This window comes from Gobio gobio (assembly GCF_949357685.1).
Source record: "Gobio gobio genome assembly, chromosome: 13".
NCBI lineage: Eukaryota > Metazoa > Chordata > Actinopteri > Cypriniformes > Gobionidae > Gobio > Gobio gobio.
Genome location: NC_137106.1, coordinates 36,372,470 through 36,394,946, shown reverse-complemented (window position 1 = coordinate 36,394,946; position 22,477 = coordinate 36,372,470). Strand labels below are relative to the sequence as shown.

Genomic DNA, 22,477 nt, shown 5'->3' with positions numbered 1-22,477 from the left:
CGGTGGGTTGGTGCCGCGGTGGGAAGTGATGTAACCGGTAGGCGTGGCTAGGGAGTGGCCTCGTAGGGCAGCGAAGCAAATGCATTCTGAGAGTTGTTGTCTTTAATCCCCATGAGCCAAAAATACATTTTCCGGCTTTTCTTGGCCTAGAAGGCACCAACTTCTAAAATAATTTCACATTTCCACTACATAAATGACCTAATTTAAATTCACATTCATTTTTCCAGCGGTGAAGTATCCCTTTAAGGACCAGAGAGGGTGGAAAAAGCTTGAAAAGTGAAAAATATGGCCCCTTTCAAAGGAATGTGTCAAAATGTACTAATGAATTGACACCATTTCTTCTGGTTAAATGCAGAGGTTAATCAGACAGCCAAGAGAAGTGTGACATCACATGAGATCAGTCATGTTAGCGAAACCATTCTCTGTTATCATCATTTTTGACTCTGCTGGAGTAGGTTCAATCCCAAAGTTTCAAGCCTAATCACATGAATGACAGTTTAAATCATTCGGAGTTTAAATGATAAATAAATCGTAAATCAGTTCATCAGGACAGGCAAACATTTAACAGGTTAAGCATAGATAATGCTGACGTACCAGTCCCTGAGTCTGGATCTCTCGCCATCTTCCTCATCATCTTCATCGTCCTCCTGCTCTTCATCATCAGAATCCTTATCAGACTCATCGAGGCGGTAACAGCGGCGTTTCCCAGGGCTCTCCCCATCAGATTTCTCCCTTTGCTCCTCTCCGCTGTTTTCTTCTCCAACTTGCATCTCCTCATTTTTCTTCTCCTCCTTTGATGACTCCTGCTTCACAGGCTCCCTCACCTCTATTTTCACAGGGGTCACCGTACACCGCCGCCGGCCCTGAGGAGTCACAGACATACAACCAAGATGTTTTAGCTAGTTTCTAACAAGAAAAATTGAAGGAAAAAAAATATAAATATAAAAGGGATCTCCTCACACAAAACCAGTTAATTGAATGTCACTTTCTATAGAGAAAGCTTATTTAACTACACTCATGTGAGCAGCACAATACAAACTGTAGTAATAATTTTAGTGAAATGCTTAAGTGACAAAATGCTACCGCTTACTGCTTAATGTTCAAAAATTAACATTTTAAAAGAATAGTTCACCAAAAGTGAAATACTATCATTCATTTTTAAATGTGCACAAGTAAAAATGAGGTTTGATAGTTTGTATATTTGAACAAATAATATATCATAAAAGCACCTCAAAAAGTGGTCCATACAAGTCATGTGCTGTATTCTGAGTCCTCCAAAGATAGCTGATAACTTGGAGTGAGAAGAATGTTGCAATTTCAATCTTTCAATGAAAATTTTGCTTGACAGTTATGGTCAGCATTCACTTTCATTGTTTGGAACAGGCAGCTTGGGAAAAAATGATTAATTTCTCCTTTTGTGTTCCACAGAACAAAGTAATCGTTTTCAGAAGACAAGAGCGAGTTTTTATTTTTGAGAGAACTATTCCTTTAAATGCAGGATGTTTACCGGTTTAAAACCCCTAAATAATGGACATGCCCTTAAAATCAATTTTAAAGTCAAAGAAGTGGATCAGACAGCCAAGAGAAGTGTATCATCACATGACATCAGGTCATAAAAGCGAAACCATTCTCTAGTATCATCATGTGCATTTCCTTCAACTCGTTCAAGGACAAAACACTTTGAATGCAAGTCTTATTGCTCTGTAGCTGCTGGCAGGACACAAATCATGAAAATCCCACATCCTGAGAGCAGCCCAACAGACAGACAGACAGACACTCACCCTGGGCGAGGAGACATCTTTGCATCCTTTTTCACTCTCGGCATCTGACTCATCAGCATCTACTGCAGGTCTGTCCTCGCTGGTTCCAGGCTCTGCTGTAACCTGCTGCATCATCTCGTCTGTGTCTTCACTCTCTTTTTTCACAGTCTTGATGCTCTGCGCTTCCGGCTGGATGTCTGGCCGCGGCTCATTGTGGTGCACTGTCCTGAATTGGATCTGAGCTGAACGGCAGTACTCCTCAAATCCGTACAGGTACCTGAGGTTCAGTAAATGTTATACTTTAAAATCGACAACAAACTTTTTAATTACAAAAACACCATTGTAGAACATGAAACACTCCAAGTTTTCAACAAAGTCTTTTACATGCATATGTGTGAGCTTCTCAAAATGTTTTTTGAACTCAAGAAGAGGTTAAATCAGACAGCCAAGAGAATTGTAACATCACATGACATCAGTCAAATAAGCGAAACCATTCTCTGTTATCATCATATGGGACCCCATTCTCTTATAACAAGCCTTCAATTTTCAAAAGGCCTTGGTTTACTTTTTATCTGGCCATTAAATGAGTTGACCGAATGATTATTACTTTGTCCAGACAGGGTTAGCAAGGAATTTATCACACCCGTTTCACACAATTAGCCGTGTTTCCACTGTCGGGCCAAAAGCAGGTGTGCTAGTGCGTGCCAGTTGCGTTTTCGCTGTCCCTTCCGGGGCTTGATCAGGCCTCGATGGGGCTTCCTTGGGGCCAGCGGCCAAGGTTTTTTGGCCCGACGAATACCTTGGTCCAAAGCGGGCCAGCTCAGGCTTGAGGAGTGGCTATGAACAAAGGCAGAGTTTATCGGAGTTTGGAGATGGCAGCGCCAGGGATGATTTAATATACCAGCTAACATCAGTATTAAAGACTTTTAAAATAATTTTAGCTCAAAACTAGGGATGCACCAGTTGCAATCTGCAATGTCTGCAAAGGACCAGTTAATTGCGGAGGAACAACAAACTTGATCAGACATTTGAAAGTTCATCACCCGAAAGAACATGATGAGTATCAAATCTGTTGATAATGCAAAACCTTCATCCCTCATGCAACCATCGATAAAATCCATAATAAAAAAAAAAACAGAATTACAGCAGAGATATTCCAAAAGCGCAAGCCATTACAAAGAAAGCAATGGAGTTTATTGTACGCACAAATAAGAGCCGCTTTCCTGGGCTCGCTGAAGTTGCGCAAGCTTACCTCTCCGCGCCCTGCACAAGCGTAGATAGTGAGCGTTTGCTCAGCTTCTCACGTGTTGGATAAAAAACGAAACAGACGAACTTGTGACAAAGCCTAAATGCTTTTTTGTAAAGAAGAACATGAATGCACTTCTGAAATTAAATGCTATCAGTTCTGTATAGGATGATCATTTATTTTACCACCTGCTGTAGCATTTTTGTTTTTGTTTGATTGAACATTTTGGAACAATGTATTTATATACTTTGGTTTTATTTAAATTCACTGGTAAAGACTTTTTTTCTTTACACTGAATTTAAAAACAAATGCTGGTCTTTTGTTTGGATTGTTGAATGTGTTGTTTGGATTGCAGAACATGCAGTTGTTGCCTTTAATTTCACATAAATTCAACCCAATTTAATTTCCTGTTAATTTTAGATTGCGGACTTGTTTTCATTGGCCAAAAGTAAATTTGGCCTGTTAAATACCAAATAAACATCTTGTCCATGTAAACCTTCATTTTTTATGGTTTGTTGCTAAAAAAAACAACAACAAAAAAACGATATCGGCCATGTAAAATCCTGATTGGTGCATCACTACACAAGTGTTTGAAATGACTTCGGTGTGTGTGATCCACTGTGGATTCTGACCACTGTATAAGGCAGACAAAGTGATGCAAAAGACTATTTGCGCTAACCATTACCATAGTAAACATGGTAAATACGACTGCTTGAAGAAATCAGACAAATCCTATAGGCTTTCACAATCATGTATTCATTTTATCTGTCAGTACCTCTCGTCTCTTTCTACCGGATTGTCTGATATCCATATTTAGCACAGCATGGCCTACTATGTCATAAAATAAAGCAAGCAACTCCGGTTTTCGAGAGCTTACTCCGTTTCTCTGACTGAAAATATAACTATTGGGACGGTCACTGGAGATTTTTGTTTGAAAATTTGTCAAAGAACGATCATTTTCTAAATGTGATGTAATAGGCTTAAGTCATGTGACTACAAATAAACAAATACTGAATAAGTAGCCTGTGTGTGTGCTCTAATTTCTTTAGTGAAATAATGGTAAATCCCACTTTATTTCTGTGCAACTAATGTGCAATCTCGACACTAATTAATAATGATCAATTTATGACTTATTATTGTAAAACAGCGATGCTTGGGTATTAAATCTTTAAGTAAACAACAAATGCCAACATAGGGCCACTTTTATCATGTTGGTTTTGCGATCTCGCTAGTTTCCAGTGATTTCTTTCTGATTAGTTTTGTGATAACTTCCAATTGATGGGTTTTGTGTGACGTTGTTCCAAGGAGGCATGTTACAGGCGAGTTTAGTGAAGCGATGCAGAGTTTCTGGCCTGACAGTGGAAACGCAGTGTGGTTTTGGGCTCTGTGGTACAGGTCAGAGGCTATTAGCCCAGTGGCTCGCACTGGCCCGACAGTGAAAACATGGCTATTGTTACCTTAGGAACGACTTAGTTGCATATCTGAAATGTTTATTTGTGGTACTGCATACTTGCCTGCTAGGCATTCATTGTAAGGTTTATTTACTGTAAACATGCTTTTTGTTAATGTGTTTACACTCAATGATGGGTCGAAAAAACTGTGTTGTGATCAACAGCATGCAACAGAAGCAGTCCATAAACATCAAGCTGAAAATAACCCAGAATATTTCTTTAACAATCGTAAGGGTGCAGCAAAAGTCACCTTCGAAAGTGGAAAATTGTCTCCACTTGCCAACGCCACAAAAAGAACACTGGCTGCTGAGTAAACAAATATAGTACTGTACAGCAGGAATTGTGAGAGCATGCACTTACTTTCTGTAGGCTGTTTTCACATTGTATGAGGCAGCAGAGTTCAGAACCGGGATGCCAAGATCCATGTAGATCTGTTTCCAAATAGATCCACTCTCAATCTAGAAATCAAAACAAAGAATCTCATTTTGCAAGTCTTTTTGATGACTAAAAGCGCTAATTCTTCCTGCATAGAGTTGCTAGTGCCATGCACATCTGTCTACCGCACCCAGGGATCAGAGAGCTTAGAGAAACATGACATCACTCGAACAAGCACAACCGTTTTCTCAATTATCACCACTCCAAACACCCAAATATGTTTCACAGAAAATGTATTTGATAAACAAGCAATTTTTCAACTCAGCCCAGCTCTGTGAACTCCATAAATTCAATCAGCGGTTACTTTCACTTCATATTTTTGGCAAGGTCTCACTTCCCACTTGCAGAGTACAATAAACAGATGGCGGTAATGCTAAGAACACTCACATTGTCACAGCCTCCGTGAATGTGCACCAGTCGGAAGAGCTTGAAGAGGTTGAGATCCTTGTAGCCAAGCACTGGAGGTTTGTTAATTGAAGTCCCTGGAAGGAAAGCAAAGGTGCAGAGAAGCGTTAAACTGAAAATGTGTCCTGCAGAGCTGGTCATGAGATTCTATGTGGAGAATGGAAAAATGCATTTGAGCTTTTGAGGCCACACACACACTCAAAGACTATAAGGGTGCTTTCACATCTCTAGTTCGGTTCATTTGGTCCGAACCAAGGGCAAACACTTACACATTGTAGCATTTTTCAGCTTTTTTTGGTTCCTTTTCACACCACAATGATTGCTTTGGTCCGAACCAGTTGAAACGAACCAAAATGCAGTCACATGACAACATCCACATCACTCATTGGCCATGGCATATTTCCTAAACTGCGACTGTGCAGGCTGGTTTTGTCCCTGGCCATAATCTATTACATTGTTTGTATACACCACAATATGCAAACAATACATTTCTATAATGAAGCGCGGATGAGGCTTGAAAACAACATTCTAATGCACTGCAAACGGCGAACGCGCATCGCTCGTCACTTCAAGCGAAGATCGCGCTGTTCTTGTGAGTTTTCGAAAGTTGGGACCTAATATGGTCATCAGACCAAATTTCTATGAGGCTCCGCACCTCCTCACTACTCCAAGTTTGTCCGCGAGCTGCCATGCTAAAGTGCAAACTGTCAACAAACACTTCCTCATCACAATGCACAGCGCAGCGGACTACGGCAGCTGGTTTAGTCCAAAAATGATCAGTACTTTTTGCAGTTGGGTCGGTTCGAGGTCGGATCACGTTCTCACCACAAACGAACCACTACAGAGTTTGTTTCAAAGCATACCGAGACCACCTCTTCAAGGAGGTCTTGGTATGCTTGTTTGGGCCGCTTTTGGTGCACAACCAAATGCGATTGCTGCTTTCACACCTGACCAAACAAACCACACCAAAGGGGAAAACAAACTCTAGTACGATTCAACCGAACTAAATGAGGCGGGTGTGAAAGCACCCTAAAAGACATCCACCATGATACACTATTTAGCGGTCTCTATGAAGATTGTTAATCCCCATTTAATTTTTAACAATAGTGATTACAACTCAGCTGGTGATGTGCAGGCATTACCTCTGTCCTCCATGAACTTGTAAAGCTGCTGTAGAAAGTGGTCCCTTTCCTCTGGGTCTGGCTCATCATCAGGCTGATTAAAAGAAAGAAAAAGTACAACATCTGAATTTGAAGTTCGCCAAGTCTGGAATTATTTTGCCATCTTTATTAAAAAAAAATAATAATAATAATTTTAAAACAATAATAACCTTGACAATTAATCAAGCAAAAAATAGCCTTTAAAATAACACATACACACATATATATATATATATATATATATATATGTGTGTATGTGTTATTTTAAAGGCTATTTTTTGCTTGATTAATTGTCAAGGTTATTATTGTTTTAAAATTATTATTATTATTATTATTTTTATATATATAGAAATATAAAATAACAATGAGTCAATAATATTTGGTTCAAATAAAGTATCAAATGTTTTATAGAACAACACTTAAGAATACATAAGATGATTGCTTATATTATGTATCATAACAAATGCCGGCACAGGGTGCTAATGGCCTGGTGATTGTTACACTTTACAGCAGATCAAATCCTTGTGTAATATTGGCCGAACAACATTTAATTTCAATTCACTTATTCTCTATAATATTTGGCAACTTCTTTATGAATGAAATGCTACAGACACTGCAATTTCTTGAACAAGAATATGAGGACATCAAAACATGCAAACATACTATGGTTTAAACTAGGGATGTGCACAAATAATCGAATATTCAATCTTTAATTAATATTCGGAAAATAAAAATACTATTCGAATGTTACTAATTGTGCTTTGCTGGCCCTAAATGCAGTGAATCCATGATAAATCCCACTAAAACTCAGTTATAACCAAATCCACTGGGTGGTGCTGTGGAGCGTGTTAATAAGTTGATCACAATGTCGTAGTCAGCCTAGCGATGTTTGGAATTACTTAATGAAAATTTAAAACAATCTTATAAAATGTTAGGGCGAGTTAAAAATGAGTTTTGAACTTTCGATCAAATTAATTAATGAAACTGAGCTATCATAATATCACAACCACAATAAGAAATCAAAACACCAGGCGAATGAGGAAAGACCGCTGTGTCCATCACTGCATTCACGAGTGCAGGTAAGCACAGCAGCTGTACCACGAGTGAGAGCGAGATAACGTATATATGCAAAATGATCGATAGACATATGCTTCCTGTAAGTTCAGTCGAGGGTTTAAAAACAGATCAGATAGAAACCACTTAATACCGTTAAATTTGGGTCACTGCAACGTCTGTCAGCAGGGCACGTTTATCATCCACATGATATTGTTTTTCCTCAACATGAAAATATAAACATATACTGACTCGAGTGTATATGTACAGTACCTCTGTTTGTTCAGAAATGGTGACAAAAGCTTGATGAATAATAAAAAAAACATACTGTGTAATTAAGATTATATATATATTATTATTATTATTATTATTATTATTATTATACAATAGCACTATGCAGTAGTATGGTTTTTAAATAGTTTTAATACATCAACTTTAGAAAACTGTTTAATAATGACGTCCATGGATTGTTGTCTGTGGAATGCGCCACTTTTAGTAATGAATAACGGCTAATATAGTGCATATATTTAGTGAAAGAGTTGATTTCTCTAGTGAATATGATTCTGTGGACACTGAATGACTGCCTGAGGTAAATGTGATGCTAACGTTACATGACATGGTTTAGTTTACCGCTGTTATATTGACGTCTTTCCGCCGTTGAAACACTGATTACAGCGATTACACCACATTTATACATGACAGTAAGTTGTAATGTATCCTCAACATACCTTCAGATGGTCATTCATGTTTATTCTTTAGTAAGAGATGATCGATCGCCTTCACAGATGATCGCGATCACGCACGTGGGCGTCGTACGGCCGCTTGATCAGTGATCAGTCACGCTACAGAGCGTCAAAACAGCATTTATCGGTTGAATTTCGTGATAAAATGGACTGAATACTTAATATGTTCGTGTGGGAACTCGGATTGAAGTGTGTTCCGCGCTTTAAACAAGCCGACAGTGAACTGTTAAAGATTGCACCCGGAAACCGTTCGGTAACGTTACACACGTGCACCGAAACGCTATTAATTTTTTTTTTTTACATTTTAAACATTAAATATAAATATAACGTCTGAAATATTAAATCAAGGCAAGCACAAGGTAGCCTGGTCCTACCAGACTCTCGCACATTTAATTTGTACAGCGAGTCTGGCCACTCTCCATTGACAAGCGTTTACTTCCTTGAAGGCGGGTACTCTGTGGAAGTTTAAAACTATTGGATCTGCCCAGAGCCACTCTGGATCTGCCATAACCAATCGCTAACGTTTGGTCGTGACGCATGTCATCTCAAACTAGCGCATGACATCAACGTCATCGTTCTCAGCCACTCCCTCTGTTTGCTGATTGGACAGGTTAAAACTTGACTGGAAAAAAAAACTGAGAATATACCGCAATCACAGACGGAGTACTGAAGGAAAATGCTAAGCACAAGGGTGCTATTGCAGAAAATCTCAAAAACCTTGCCCATCTTCATGTCTGCCTATAACATTAAAGTGTGGCAATGTTGCACAGGAAAGAGTACTCAGCAAAAGCACTTTGATGCTGAGTCAAGCATCAGCTCGGGTGCATTTTTAATGATCTGATACTTTCACAATATCAGTAAATAAACACGCTAAATCAATTAAGTAGTCACAAAATCAAAATTTACCCCTTTTACTTTGTTAGCACACATTGCTAGTCTTTTGGTTAACAATTAATCGGTGTAATACTCAGAAGAAAGAAAATAGGTTAATGTGGTAATCTTTAATCAAATCTGAAAACTTGCTTCAGCTCTAGAAGGGCATTCCTTCTCTGATGACATCCCCTCTCCACTCCATAGCAGACTGACGTTTGGAGGGGAGTGGTTAAGGATGTGCGCTAAAATAAAACCTTAAATGGAGGGACGGAAATAGCTCCGTTTCTATTTAAAATATCTTCATTTGAAGGCAAAACAAAAGGTTTGGAACGACATGAGGGTGAGTAAATAATGACTCATTTTTCGGTGAACTAACATTAAAGACAGATTAGTCTGCAGCTCACCAACTAGTTGATTTTAAAAATATGTAGTTTTGTATATCCTTACTTTAAACAGAATCCTAGTCCAGGCTTTCTGAAGAAACAATTCATAAAAAAAAAAAAAGCAACCCATTATTTCCAACAAATGTTTCCACTTATCTTTCCACATGCTGGCCTTATAATAGTGCAACGTGCCGATCTTCTCCAATGAGGAGAGAAGACTCGGAGATGAGCTCAGCTCAGCCCACCATCAAAACTGGCACACCTCCACTGGGCCTCAGCCAATCCCGCAGCCTTTTCACAACCAAAGGAACGAGCGGTTGCCATGGGAACGTGACGGAAAACCAAGCAAATGGCCATTTGTCCAAAATCGGGGAGAAGGAAGAATGAGACATTGTTGTCCGAAGCCTGGGGGCTTTCCCACATGCTGAGAGCATTCAGTGGGCTTAATCAAGGTGTACGAGAACATGAGATGTAAAAGGCCGATGGAATGTCTTCACAAATCAACATAAATACCAACACTGGGGCTTTCTCAGTCGGCACTGGACTCGAATGGCCTCATATTGCTTCAGTACGCCTGGTGCCCAGCTCTGGCAGCCCCTTTAATCAGAGCAATCACTGAGACCAAGAAACAAGGGTCCAAGCTAAAGTATAACCTAAAATACCATAATAGGAGTCAAAAAGGAGGAAAATAATAAGCTCCTCTTTACAATTTTGAAGGACAAGACTGCAATTTGCCAACACCACCAACTTCTGAATAAGCAACACCGTTGGCAAACCGCTTTTAAAGGAAAAAAATTGGAAATGACAAAGAGACTTACTTCCTCTGGCTCAGGCTCTTTCTCCACCTCCTCCACGCCCTCTTTGCCTTCACCATCCTCATCATCATTATCTTCATCACTGCTGGAGGATTCAAGAATCTCGCTCAAGTCCACCTTCCAGCTGTCAGGGACCTGTCTGACCTGTAGAAAGAGCTGTGCTGCTTCAAACCCTGGTAACAGAGAGAAAACAGACAAGAAAGAGAGCATGAGTGTGACCTGGAAACAGTCAAGTCAACAGAGGTCAGCAGATCTTAGGTCTCATACCTTTCATGAGTGAGTACTCAGGTTTAGAGAAGGAGTCAATGTTTACTTCCTGAACATCTTTGCGTGCCACGGTGTGACTGGAGAACAAAAACAGTGATAAATCAGAAAGAGAACAGTAACATGAAAATGTTTCCGTTTCTTCTTATTAAAGAAAATTTATAACCACATTAAAAAACAAAACATCTCCATAGAGGATCCCATGAAATTGCTTAATGAGCAAAGCTATCACATGAAGTAACATTCATTTTGAGTTCATGGGGTTTGTAAATGTCAAAGCTACTTTTCAATGCTACTCACAATTTGGAATCAGCAAATGATCTCACTAAACATTGGTCCTTTTTGACAGTTAGGTCATCATTGCAGCTTGGAGATATCACCTTCAAAAAGAAGAAAAAAAATTAAGATCTTAAAGTGAAAAGAGCATGTCTTTACCTGTATAGAAGTACGGTAATCAATTATTTTAATATTAGAACTGAAAGTCTTCAGTCTTCATGGACGCATTCAATCAGAAAGATTTTTTTTTTAAGTTGCCAGTCAGTGCGTTTTTTGTTAACAATCAGTTTCCAGTAGATCGAGTCCATTCACACTCCCAAAGCTGGCAGTCATACACCTTTTTGTGGCTTCCACATTTCATTCTGTAACATTAAACAGCATATCAAATCAAAACTGCCTAATGTTTGATGATTGTTAGCTTGCATGTGCATAAGCAATGCTTCTATTGCTCGTTTCTGCTTCTTCACTTGTTTTTGGATCCAGAGATTCTGTACTATTTTAGAAGTTTAAAGGTCCTGTTCTTCGTGATCCCATTTTTCAAACTTTAGTTAGAGTGTAATGTTGCTGTTAGAGCATAAATAATACCTGTAAAATTATAAAGCTCAAAGTTCAATGCCAAGCGAGATATTTTATTTAACAGAAGATCCCTTTCAAAGCCTACAGCGAACGGCCGGTTTGGACTACATCCCTGTACATCCTGCTTTAATGACGTCAGTAGAACAGTTTTGTTGACTAACCTCCGCCCACAAGAATACGCAAAAAGGGGGCGTGGTCTCGTTGCTCTCCCACGTGGAGAAGAGGAAGTGTTGCGTTTGAGTGTGTTTGTCGCCATGTCGTTGAGACGCTGTTATTTTCATCCCGGAGTCAAATCACCTTTGTTTGGCCTTCAGGGACGCTGTACTTTGAGCACATGCATCTCCCCGTTATGGTAAGAGGCGTGACCTTTCCCGGCAACGTGCGCTAAGCTGCTGTCGAATCACAACACGGGAACCGCTGGCACAATCAGAACTCGTTACGCATTTCTGAAGGAGGGACTTCATAGAATAAGGAAATCCTCAAGCCGTTTTTAGAACAGTGAAAACAGCGGTATACAGATAAGTAAATTGTGTGAAAAATACTGTTTTTTTTACACGCGAAACATGAACATGTTATATTGCACACTGTAAACACAATCAAAGCTTCAAAAACACAGGAAAAACGGGACCTTTAATACTGCCTCCTACCACATAACAGTGGAAAAAAAATGGATTGTCAGAAAATTCCAGCAAATGGTTAATTAACTTTTTTAAAAAGTGCAATTCATAACACAAACAACTTTCCAACCACAGCAATACAACATCACCAGACTGGCTCCATCTTTAAATATATCCTTTTTTTCCCCAAACCAATACAGTTTGTGTGCAACTTTTTTATTTTACAGAGAACAATCATTTTCATACAACAGTTTCAAACTTTTTAACATCATCAGCGGATAACTTTCAGTCTGTTCCCCATACAAAGCAATCACTTTATTCAGAAGTCTACTCTCACAAGTCATAGAGACTATGTTTATTCATCTTTTTTTCTGAAGATGGAAGTCTCGGCCGACTCATACTGGAATGATACTTTACATTTCCAGTCTCCGGTGTTTCTAGTCAAATTAGCGTATTTTCCGAGTGGATATGTAATGTTACACCTATGAAAATGGTTTAAAAAGCACATGGCTCTATAGTGCCATCACTTCACAGGGTAGCAATGTCTTTTGTCAGAGCTTCACTAATCAAAGTTAAATGAGTGTGTAGATGACAAGAAGCTGTCCTAAGTCAGCTGCTGTCTGCACTGAAAACATGAGCGCTCAAATCCTACATGCAGCTCCCAATTAGGAGAAAGTTCGTGGGATTTTGTTCTCAAAACGATTAGAACACACATATATACCCTCTTCAGGGAGTATTTTCACTTAAAGGTCCCGTTCTTCGTGTTTTTTTGAAGCTTTGATTGTGTTTACAGTGTGCAATATAACATGTGTTCATGTTTCGCGTGTAAAAAAACACAGTATTTTTCACACTATTTACTTATCTGTATACCGCTGTTTCCACTGTCCTAAAAACGGCTGGTGATTTCCTTGTGCTATGAAGTCCCTCCTTCAGAAACACGTAACGAGTTCTGATTGTGCAAGCGGTTCCTGTGCTGTGATTCGACCACAGCTTAGCGCACGTGAAAGTGGTTCCTGTGTTGTAATTTGACAGCAGCTTAGCGCACGTTGGAAAGGTCACGCCTCTTAACGGAGAGATGTATGCGTTCAATAATCTCTACAGCGTCCCTGGGAAAGCCAAACAAAGGTGATTTGACTCCTGGATGAAAATAACAGCGTCTCGATGACATGGCGATAAACACACTCAACGCAACAGTTCCTTTTCTCCACGCGACCGTCCGCTTCTCCACGTGGGACAGCAACAAGACCGCGCCCCCTTTTTCGCGTTTCTTTGTGGGCGGAGGTTAGTCTGTTCTACTGCTCTACTGACGTAATTAAAGAAGGAAGTACCAGGATGTAGTCCAAGCCAGCCGTTCGCTGTAGGCTTTGAAAGGGAACTTCTGTTAAATAAAATATCTCGCTTGGCATTGAACTTTGAGCTTTATAATTTTACAGGTATTATTTATGCTCTAACAGCAACATTACACACTAACTAAAGTTTGAACAATGGAATCGCGAAGAAGGGGACCTTTAAGAGCTGCAAGCTATGCTTGTTTTCTTTTGCCAGTCTAGCATAAAATGCAATGCATACGGTGCCGCATACGGACAGTCTCTTCAGATTCTCTGGTGCTCAAAATACATACTTTAGAAAAATTTTCAGTTTATTGCGGATATATAGCAGCTAACAACAGCACAGCTTAACCCTGCACATATTTTTTTATAGTAGTGTTCAAAAAGTTTCTGTTTAGTTAATTCAGACACTCTTTTTACCCCATTTTGTGTTCCTATGGAGATCGGAACAGGACAGCATCTAAACGGAAGTTGGAATTCCTCATGACAAGCTCATCGTTTACTCAGGAAAAAGGTGGATACTGATTTGTTGGTCCTACAACCTCTCACTATGAACTGTTGTTGAAGTATAGACCTTATTCAGAGCAGCGCCATGACAAAAGTGAAAGTGAAAACGTGTCAAGTCTATCCTTCACAGCTTCAATGGCATTCGCTGAAGAGAGAGAGGCTGAAGAGAGAGAGAGAAAAAAAAGCTCCTATATCAATTATAATGTTCCACAGCTCATGTTGTCTGGTGTTTTTTTCCTACTGAAATTTCTTGGAAAGATATTTTTTGCAGTGTTTCATCCGCAGAACAATCGAAAAGCAGATTAAATAACAGCACAACCCACTGAAGAGATGTACGTCTATACCTCAAAGCCTCGCTTTCATTCCCATTCAAAATCAAAGATGGCGCTGATGTGAATGAGGTCTATGGAAAAGCATTGTGAAGATTTTGCAAATATTCTTTTTTGTTTAAAGGGAAGAAAAAAAAAATAGCATTCAGGCTTGAAGGAGAGTACTTTTTGAGAAATGTAGTTATTCTATGCCTGACAATAGCTATGTTTCCATTCAAAGTTGCAAATTTAAGTGCAAAATTGAGATATTGCATAAAACATTTGCGAATGAAGCAGTGTTTCCATCCAAAGAGAACAAAAATCGACACTTCCTGATAAAATGGCACCAAATATCACCAGGAAATGTTTTTAATTTGCTGCAGAAGAAGCCACTTATAATAAATTACTTGCAGCTCAGAGCACGCAAACGAAATGCAATAAATCCGGTCATGTTCAACTGCTTTCTGAGGTGGATGCTGCAGTTTGGGAACGCAGTCATGTAAAACAGTTCCGGGAGGTAATTATACCGAACCACTTTGATGGCAGACTTTGGCTAAAGCATTTCAGAAGCGCCAAAACAACATTTCAGATGCTGTCCAATGACATCGGTCCACTGGTTAGGTCAGTTATGCCGTCCCATGACTACGTTTATGCACATTTTTAGAATTTATGCGCATCTTGGCGTTTCCATCCAGCTTTTTTTTTTTTTTTTATGCGATTTCCCAAAATGAGCATTACAAAAATGGATGGTAACATAGCTAGTCTCCCTAGCTTGTTTTAAAATGCAAAAGTTAAAAGAGGTTTGTAAATGAATCATGGACTTACCAAGGCGAAATGGCAGGAATCACTTTCGGACCCACTCTGAACACGGGCAACTTTCCCCAAAAGATCATCATTAAGCCTTCTCCTGTCATCGTCATCATCTTCACTCGATGAAGACTCCTTCTCATCTTCTGCACTGCATTTCATCAAACAGAGCACAAATGTTTGAAACACGCTCCCTTTTCACATTAAAACACTGATCAGAAAACAGCATTTATGCATGTAGGAAAATAAATAAAATAGAAATTGTTAGTTGTTGCATGTTATTTGTTATTTAAAGGGTTAGTTCACCCAAAAATGAAAATTAGACCATGATTTACTCAGTTATATTAAAAATGTCCTGGCTCTTCAAAGCGTTATAATGGCAGAGAATGGTTATGTCGTTTTTGAAGTCCATAAAAGTGCATTTATCAATCATATAACTGCTCCACACGGCTCAAGGCTTCCTGACGCGAGTCGACTTGTGCTAAAAGAGTAACCCGAAGGTACGTTTTGATTTGTTCCTTTCTCTGCGCTTCTGCGTTCGTCAATACGCATGCCTCAAGGGTCAAGAGTTACTCTTTTAGTCTAATCGTGTACCGCTGAACACCAGAAGCTAATTATTTTAGTCTATAAAGTTTTAAATATGGATATTTTTCTTACACAAATGTGCCACTTCGCTTCAGAAGGCCTTTATTAACCCCCCGGAGCCATGTGGAGCAGTTATATGATGGATAGATGCACTTTTTGACGTTTTGAAGAGCCAGGACATTTTTAATATAACTCAGATTTAATTAGTCTGAAAGAAGAATGTCATATACACCTGGGATGACTTGAGGGTGAGTAAATCATGGTCTAATTTTTTATTTTTGGGTGAACTATCCCTTTAAGGATCTACGTGTAACAAATTGAGGGCACAATAATAACAACAAAACAAGACTATGAAGTGTACTTTATCAAGCTCAGTATGAAGATCACTTACATCAGAGATTATTTAAATACAGAAGTCTTAAAGGTACATTAGCAACCGTCTGTTTAAATTTAAGAAAAGATTTAAAGAAAGAAAGTGGGAAAATGATCATGTAAATCTAAGTTAGGACTGTTTTGGGTGCAAGAAACTATGACATGGACTTCTAAACTGTGAGGAATACGACCAATTAAACAAAGAATGATCTTCATATACACTGCATGCATATAACCAAAGAGGAAAGTACTGTAAACACTCACACTGCCTGCGAAGACCTTCTACCCCGATTTGTCTTCTTTCCAATGACTGGTGTGCCAAAGTGCTCTGGGTTAGTAAGGGGCAGTTGGTCCAAAGTCTGTTACAGAGAGAAATAGGCATAAAAAAAGAGAGGTAGGGAAAATCCAAGAAAAAGTGTTAACCACAAGACACACGATGCAGACAACACCTCACACTCAATGCATTTTTTTTTTCATTTACCTCACTCTCTGCAAAATGTCTTTCGCCTTTAAGACACAGTGAAGTTCTTCTAAGGGTTTTCTCATCTCCGTCATCAAAAACTGCAATGACGATGGGGAATAAAATAATTTAAATTGAAGATCAATTATAGAGCATATGAGTGGTCCTATAAGTACAAAATGTTTCGGGAGATTTACTCAGTCGTGTCTGTACGTACCCACGGTGTACCAGCTGGCATCTGTGAGTTTGCTGATGACAGCTTCACTAAGTCCACCCTCTGGGCTCTTTACTTCCACTGTTGAGCCAACCTAAGACCATAGATATAGAACACATCATTGCACTACCTAACTTTTTGTGCAATAAGCTGTTGTGACAGAAATTAGAAACAATTCAAACATAGTGTTCAGTTAAAGACATTTCTACAACTTTTCTTGTTTATGAGCTACAATATAAGGCACTTTTGCCACATAATTAAGAGTGCACAAAGTGCTTAGTTTCTTTAAACAATATTCCAGTTATGACTACAAGTTAATTTTCTCTGTTCACTCTACATTAACAGATGTGGAGGAAGGTTTATTTAAAAACATGGCTACAACTAGGGATGGAACGATTACCGGTTTCACAATAAAATGTACTGACGGTTAGCAATATCGTTTAAAATGTAATTATCATTAAAACCGTGTTTGATTATCACAATTTTGAAAACTCGCTGTTAATCCTGTCCAGCCAGTGTTATTCTGGCGTTGTTGTTTTTTTGAATGAGAAGAAATTGCGGAAGGCAGTGACTGCGCCGGGAGATTTTTCAGCCTTCTAAAAGGACCAAATCTGAGGTGTGGTCAAATTTTGGCTTTTACAAAAGTCCTGAGGAAATCTTAATCGAGTATGGTCACCCTGTCTGCAGAACATGCAAGAAGAAAGGGGGACACACTTCAAATCTGCGAACACAAGTCAAGTGGACTTTGACCTCAATACTAAAACTACATCTGGGAAATAATAACGTGAAGCTTGAGCCAAAGACAAACAAACAAGTTCAGACAAGACAAGGGTGACATTTAAAGGGGTACTTCAGCTCTGGGAACATGAATGTGTATTTAAACTGGGTCATTTATGTAGTAGAAATGTGAAATTATTTTTGAATTTGGTTCCTTCTAGACTGAGAAAAGACAGAAAATGTATGCGTCTCATGTGGATGAAAGACAACAACTCCCAGAATGCACTTGCTTCACTGCCCTACGAGGCCACTTCCAAAGCCACGGCTACTGGTTATCACTTGCCCACCCCCAGCGTCGTTTTGATATTCATAGTAATAAAATAATTTCTTCAGTTAGAGAACAGACACTACAATTAATAACTGAACGTGTCTTTTCAATAAACTGTGAGTGAGCCGAACGAAAGTCACGGCACAGACGCAGCAGGAGTCAGATTTCATTCATCACGAGAGAAGATCTGAGGTAAATGCGGCAGTCATTCTCGGCGCGTGTCCAGTCTGGCGCGTTATCAGATCATGCCTATGGAAGCTAAACGTTCATAGGAATTCATTGAAAAGTTGAAACACTCACTTTGCTCCATATCGCTCCGTTATGAATGCCCGAGCCGAGCGGCCGTGCGCATTTACATTCTGTTGATAACATACGGAACTAGCTCCTGTAGTCTCTCGCCTCAGGCCAAAAATACTCAGATGAAGCAAAATGATGATATTTGCGTCATCTGAAGATTAATTTCCAAAAATAAAATCCATAATTCTCTCGTCTCAGGGGGATATGAGGGGGGAAAGTACCATAATTCGAATATACTACCGGGTTTCAACTGATACAAAGCTTAATGCTAAATCCCTGAAGTAACCCTTTAAGGGATAATAATGTATATTCATTGTACACTTATTACACAGATTTTCCTTTTCCACATAAATATTGAATTGAGATTAATGTTTTAAATCTTACCCGTTTAAAATCCGTTTTGTACAGTGTACAAAACAATCGTCCAGATAATGATCACAAGAAGTTTTTCACAATTAGTATTAATAGTAAAGTCCTGATTTAATTTTCAATACAATAAAAAACAGAGACGCAAGTTGCATTTGAATGAGATGAGAGAGCGCATCCGTTTTATTATAACGCATTGCTATTGTCGACAGTCATTATAAGGAAGGCTATCCCACGGAATATAATCTTGCTTAAAGTGCATAGAGCTGCTTGATTTATTTGTTGTTTGTTGATTTTCAAATATAAAACTTGAAATGTTTTCAGTGTGTGCATCAGTTCTTTTTTAACACTTTCATATCATTTGAACAAAACCGTGATAATATTGATAACCGTGATAATTTGAGTCACTATAATCGTGATATGAAGTTTTCCTACCGTTCCATCCCTAGCTACAACTAAGCAGTACCTTCTAATAAATAATGCATGTGCAAGATATAAGCATTATAGGAAACTTGGTTTAAATTAATTGGAGTGGGTGTGTAAAAAAAAGTCTCTTACCCTTAAGGGTCCTTTGACTTGGTCATCTTGGACAACTTGTGAGGTGCTTTCTCCTTTAAGCATAACCTGCAAACACAAAATGGTACAAAATATAGAAAAAGAGCACTTAAGCTTGATGGTGAGAGTGACATGGATGGTAAGACAGTAACCATACAGCTCAATGAAGGTGAAGTAATCTGGTTGTGTAACCGACGGCGTGTTCTTCATGATCTCTCTCAAACAAGCTTCTTAGTGAGCGCCTACATACAATGTAAAATGCACACTTGAGGATGTGCAACACAAACTTCATGTATGTGTTGCTCAATGCTGTCCTGTTTAGCTTGGTTAAAAATACAAGAACCGCCACAAACCAAGACCTTGAGAGAAAACAAAACATTGACAACGTACAATGAGGTCTTGCAAAAATGCCAGTGTGTGGATTAACCCTAAAACCTACTTCTTATGGTAGGGGCTGATCCAAATAAAGCCATTTGTCAGCTTATTGTTAGACTACTCTATCTGAAAAGATGGACGTTCTGCACGGCAGATGTTTGAATGGTCTGCAGAGCTAGTTAACAAAGCAGGGTTTTCCTTGGGCCAGCTAAGTTACTAAAGCTTGCGGTGTAAAAAAACACTTCTGCATAAAAGCAACATAACACTTTTATTGTAACACAAATCTGTGCATTGTCACCAGCAGAAAATGACACTTGGAAAACTTTGTTTATCCTGTCATCTGACACTGGCTTGACAGATAAGATGCAAGCCACATGTGCACTCTGAACTTTTTCCACTTTTCGCATTAAAAAAAACTAATAAATAAAGCTGAAAGATGATTGCTAGCTGAAACCGCACACCAAGGAATATTTAAAAGGGACAAAGTTCTGAAAGTGATATATAGTATACAGAAAATCTCAACTGCTTGAGGTTTTACCGTCGCTAAATTTAAACAATATTATTGCCTGGGGAAATACTTAAATTTGCATATATAGTACATCTCCACATGCATACAGTATATTCATGTAAAGCAATATATACTAAATAGCAAACCTCAACAACTTGATCGTTTAGATCATCGCAAAATTTAAACTATATCATTAAATTGTGACTATAAACATGAACCTCATGATTTGCTGTAAAGCTGCATTGAAAATGTGTATTGTGAGTGCTATACAAATTAATTTGACATGACTTGACATGATGAATGCATATTTGTGTCAGACAGACTACACGTACCTTAACTTTCACAATGCGTTTAACAGTCTTGATTTTTGCCTCGCAGAAGGCACCGCGGTACTTTGCGCTCACATCCGTCCCCACAGTAAGGTAGGCAGGTTCATCTGCTACCTGTGAACAGTGTAAATATTATTAAGATGCACAGACAGATTCATATCAACACTTGCTCTTTGCATGGTCACGGTTATGAAAATCATGAGCAAAATCACCTAAGAATACTTTAAGTAACAGCACTGAAGTGTAATGAAAAGCACTATTATGGTTATTCTGAAAGCTTACAGACTGAAGTGTTATGAAAAGTGCTATTTTGGTAATTCAGAAAGCCTATACAGACTGGCTACCTCAATCACTCAACTATTGAGCTTCTTTGATCAGCAATTTTACAAATACCCCATCCATATGTGCTTTATTCATTGAAGTGTTTTGTTCCAGATGTTTGCTGGGTGGGAGGCGTCGCCTATATCAGAACTGCAGAGACTCACCTTCATCTTGATGGCTATTTGAGGGAGTCCAGCTCGATTGGTTTTGACTGCTGAAACAGAACAACACAAACGCAGAAAGAAACAGTCACGATCTGGCGCCATGTGCTAAAAAACGTGTCATATAAATGTGTGTGGAAAAAAAATTGACAGCACAACACAAACACACAGAACAGAGGAAATGCTAAAGGAGCTAACGCAGCTAGCCACTTCTCGTCCTCGTCCCTTTCAAAATGATCAAAAAAACAAGACCAACCCATCAAAACAAAGCCTCAACTGCCTCACCGTGACTTTACCTCCAATCTGAGCCACTTACGATGTCTTGATGATGTTAAAACAAAGCACGGAGTCACTGAAGGAAAACATAACCCCTTCAAACCCTGCGTGTTTCCTTCCCGCTTCACTCACTGAGTGTGTGTGTGTGTGTGTCACGTCGCCATCATAGCTCACACACCGTCCTGCACCATGTCAGCCCCTCCACCATCCACTAACCCCCGTTTTCCCTCAGTTAGCACTATATTTACCGAAGTATCTGAGTTCGAAGAACGTCAAACTGACAGTTATGGTGGTTATTGACGCCTGTCAATCAAATTGTGACGGTTGAGCTAAATATAGTGAAGCTGTTATGGCGATTTAAATAGTTCTTCGGGTTAGTTCCGCAACAATATGTGAGACGACTTTTCCCTTCAGACTGAGTTGTAAGTTTTTGACTATAAAGTGGTCGGCTTTGAGCGGTTAGTTTAAGTAAAAGTCGTCGGGTAAAACCAGTGAGAAAACAAGCCGACTCTGCCATTCAATTTTTTTCTCTTCGTCGCCTAAATACCTTCGCTGGAAACCACGGGAAAACGGCAAATATGACTGGATTACTTTCAGCCTAGCGGGTTTAAACGAGACAGATGTGAATACGCGGGTCTAACGACGCGATATCGGTGTTTGAATGGTGTGTGGAAATATATATGTGTACTTACATGCTCCTATATGACTGCTTCAGCTCAGCATTCGACTAGGTTGCAAAGGCATAGACGAAATAACAAGCTGTTGAGCTGAGGTTGTGTTTCTCGGATGCCTATTGGCTGCCGGGGCGACTGTGAGCAAATTCAGAGCATTGCGATTGGCTGACTGCTAAGCTAAATTGTATTGGCTAGACCGAAGCGCGAAACCTGATTGAGGAGTACGAAAGCGGCGCTGCAAATAGCGCTCTCTCATTGGTGTTCTTTGGGTCGCACTCTTTGCGAATACAACAAATCCATCCTGGTCTCCGATTGGCTACATGTTTCCTGTTCTGCGTTGTCCACAGTTCTGATAGGTCGAATTCACTCAGAAGCGTCCCGTCTGCGAAGCCCATTGGCTCGAAGGATGTATGGGAACGGAGCTTCGTTTCAGAGGGAAAGCCTCCGCTCAGTCTGCGCATGTCGGAGCGAAGAGAACATTCGCCATTTTGTACCCAACGTAATTATTTTCGCATTCTGGACTCGGAGCCCGTGAGATTTCGCGGTGAGCCCCGTGACTGTTTTTGCCTGCTTTCTAGTCAGATCGAATAGCCTCAGCGTCGATATAGCTTAAATTCGTTCTTTGTGTGATCTGTATTACAAATATTTAACCAATAAATAATTTTAAAGCGGTCGTGTTGAAAAGGTCAATTGAAGGCAACGGTAATGGCGTCTTTATGTCGTTGCTGTAGAGTGCGTCTGGCGTCATCGGTTTGTTGACCACGTGACCGGAACTGAGCGTCACAGTAAGCATGTGTGTCACGTTAGATACACGATATTCAATGACACCTGCGTGGTTTCAAATTATTATGTATTAGATTGTCACTGAAATGCCAATTTTACTCAAACGTGATATATTGAAGCATTGTGATGCGATTGGATCGCGTTGGGTG

The 22,477-nt window shown here is 39.4% G+C and overlaps 1 protein-coding gene across 3 annotated transcripts in view; it reads right to left on the bottom strand.

The window, feature by feature from the left end:
- Positions 1-22,285, bottom strand: part of arid4a (AT-rich interactive domain 4A) — a 36,944-nt gene extending 14,659 nt beyond the window's left edge. Inside the window, exons 1-16 of one of the 3 annotated variants that reach the window (XM_079833817.1) lie at positions 21,564-22,285; positions 20,599-20,648; positions 20,117-20,227; positions 18,905-18,970; positions 16,642-16,732; positions 16,446-16,525; positions 16,229-16,323; positions 15,026-15,158; positions 10,889-10,968; positions 10,592-10,668; positions 10,328-10,497; positions 6,440-6,512; positions 5,280-5,374; positions 4,818-4,915; positions 1,782-2,037; positions 595-863 (exon numbers count right to left, since the gene is read on the bottom strand). In XM_079833817.1, the coding sequence (XP_079689943.1) occupies positions 595-863; positions 1,782-2,037; positions 4,818-4,915; positions 5,280-5,374; positions 6,440-6,512; positions 10,328-10,497; positions 10,592-10,668; positions 10,889-10,968; positions 15,026-15,158; positions 16,229-16,323; positions 16,446-16,525; positions 16,642-16,732; positions 18,905-18,970; positions 20,117-20,227; positions 20,599-20,604 (1,700 nt within the window). In that variant the 5' untranslated portion in view covers positions 20,605-20,648; positions 21,564-22,285. Of the gene's footprint in view, positions 1-594; positions 864-1,781; positions 2,038-4,817; positions 4,916-5,279; positions 5,375-6,439; positions 6,513-10,327; positions 10,498-10,591; positions 10,669-10,888; positions 10,969-15,025; positions 15,159-16,228; positions 16,324-16,445; positions 16,526-16,641; positions 16,733-18,904; positions 18,971-20,116; positions 20,228-20,598; positions 20,649-20,880 lie in introns of all 3 variants that reach the window. The other 2 variants (XM_079833818.1, XM_079833819.1) reach the window with 2 other exon arrangements.
- Between the last annotated feature and the right edge of the window lie 192 nt (positions 22,286-22,477).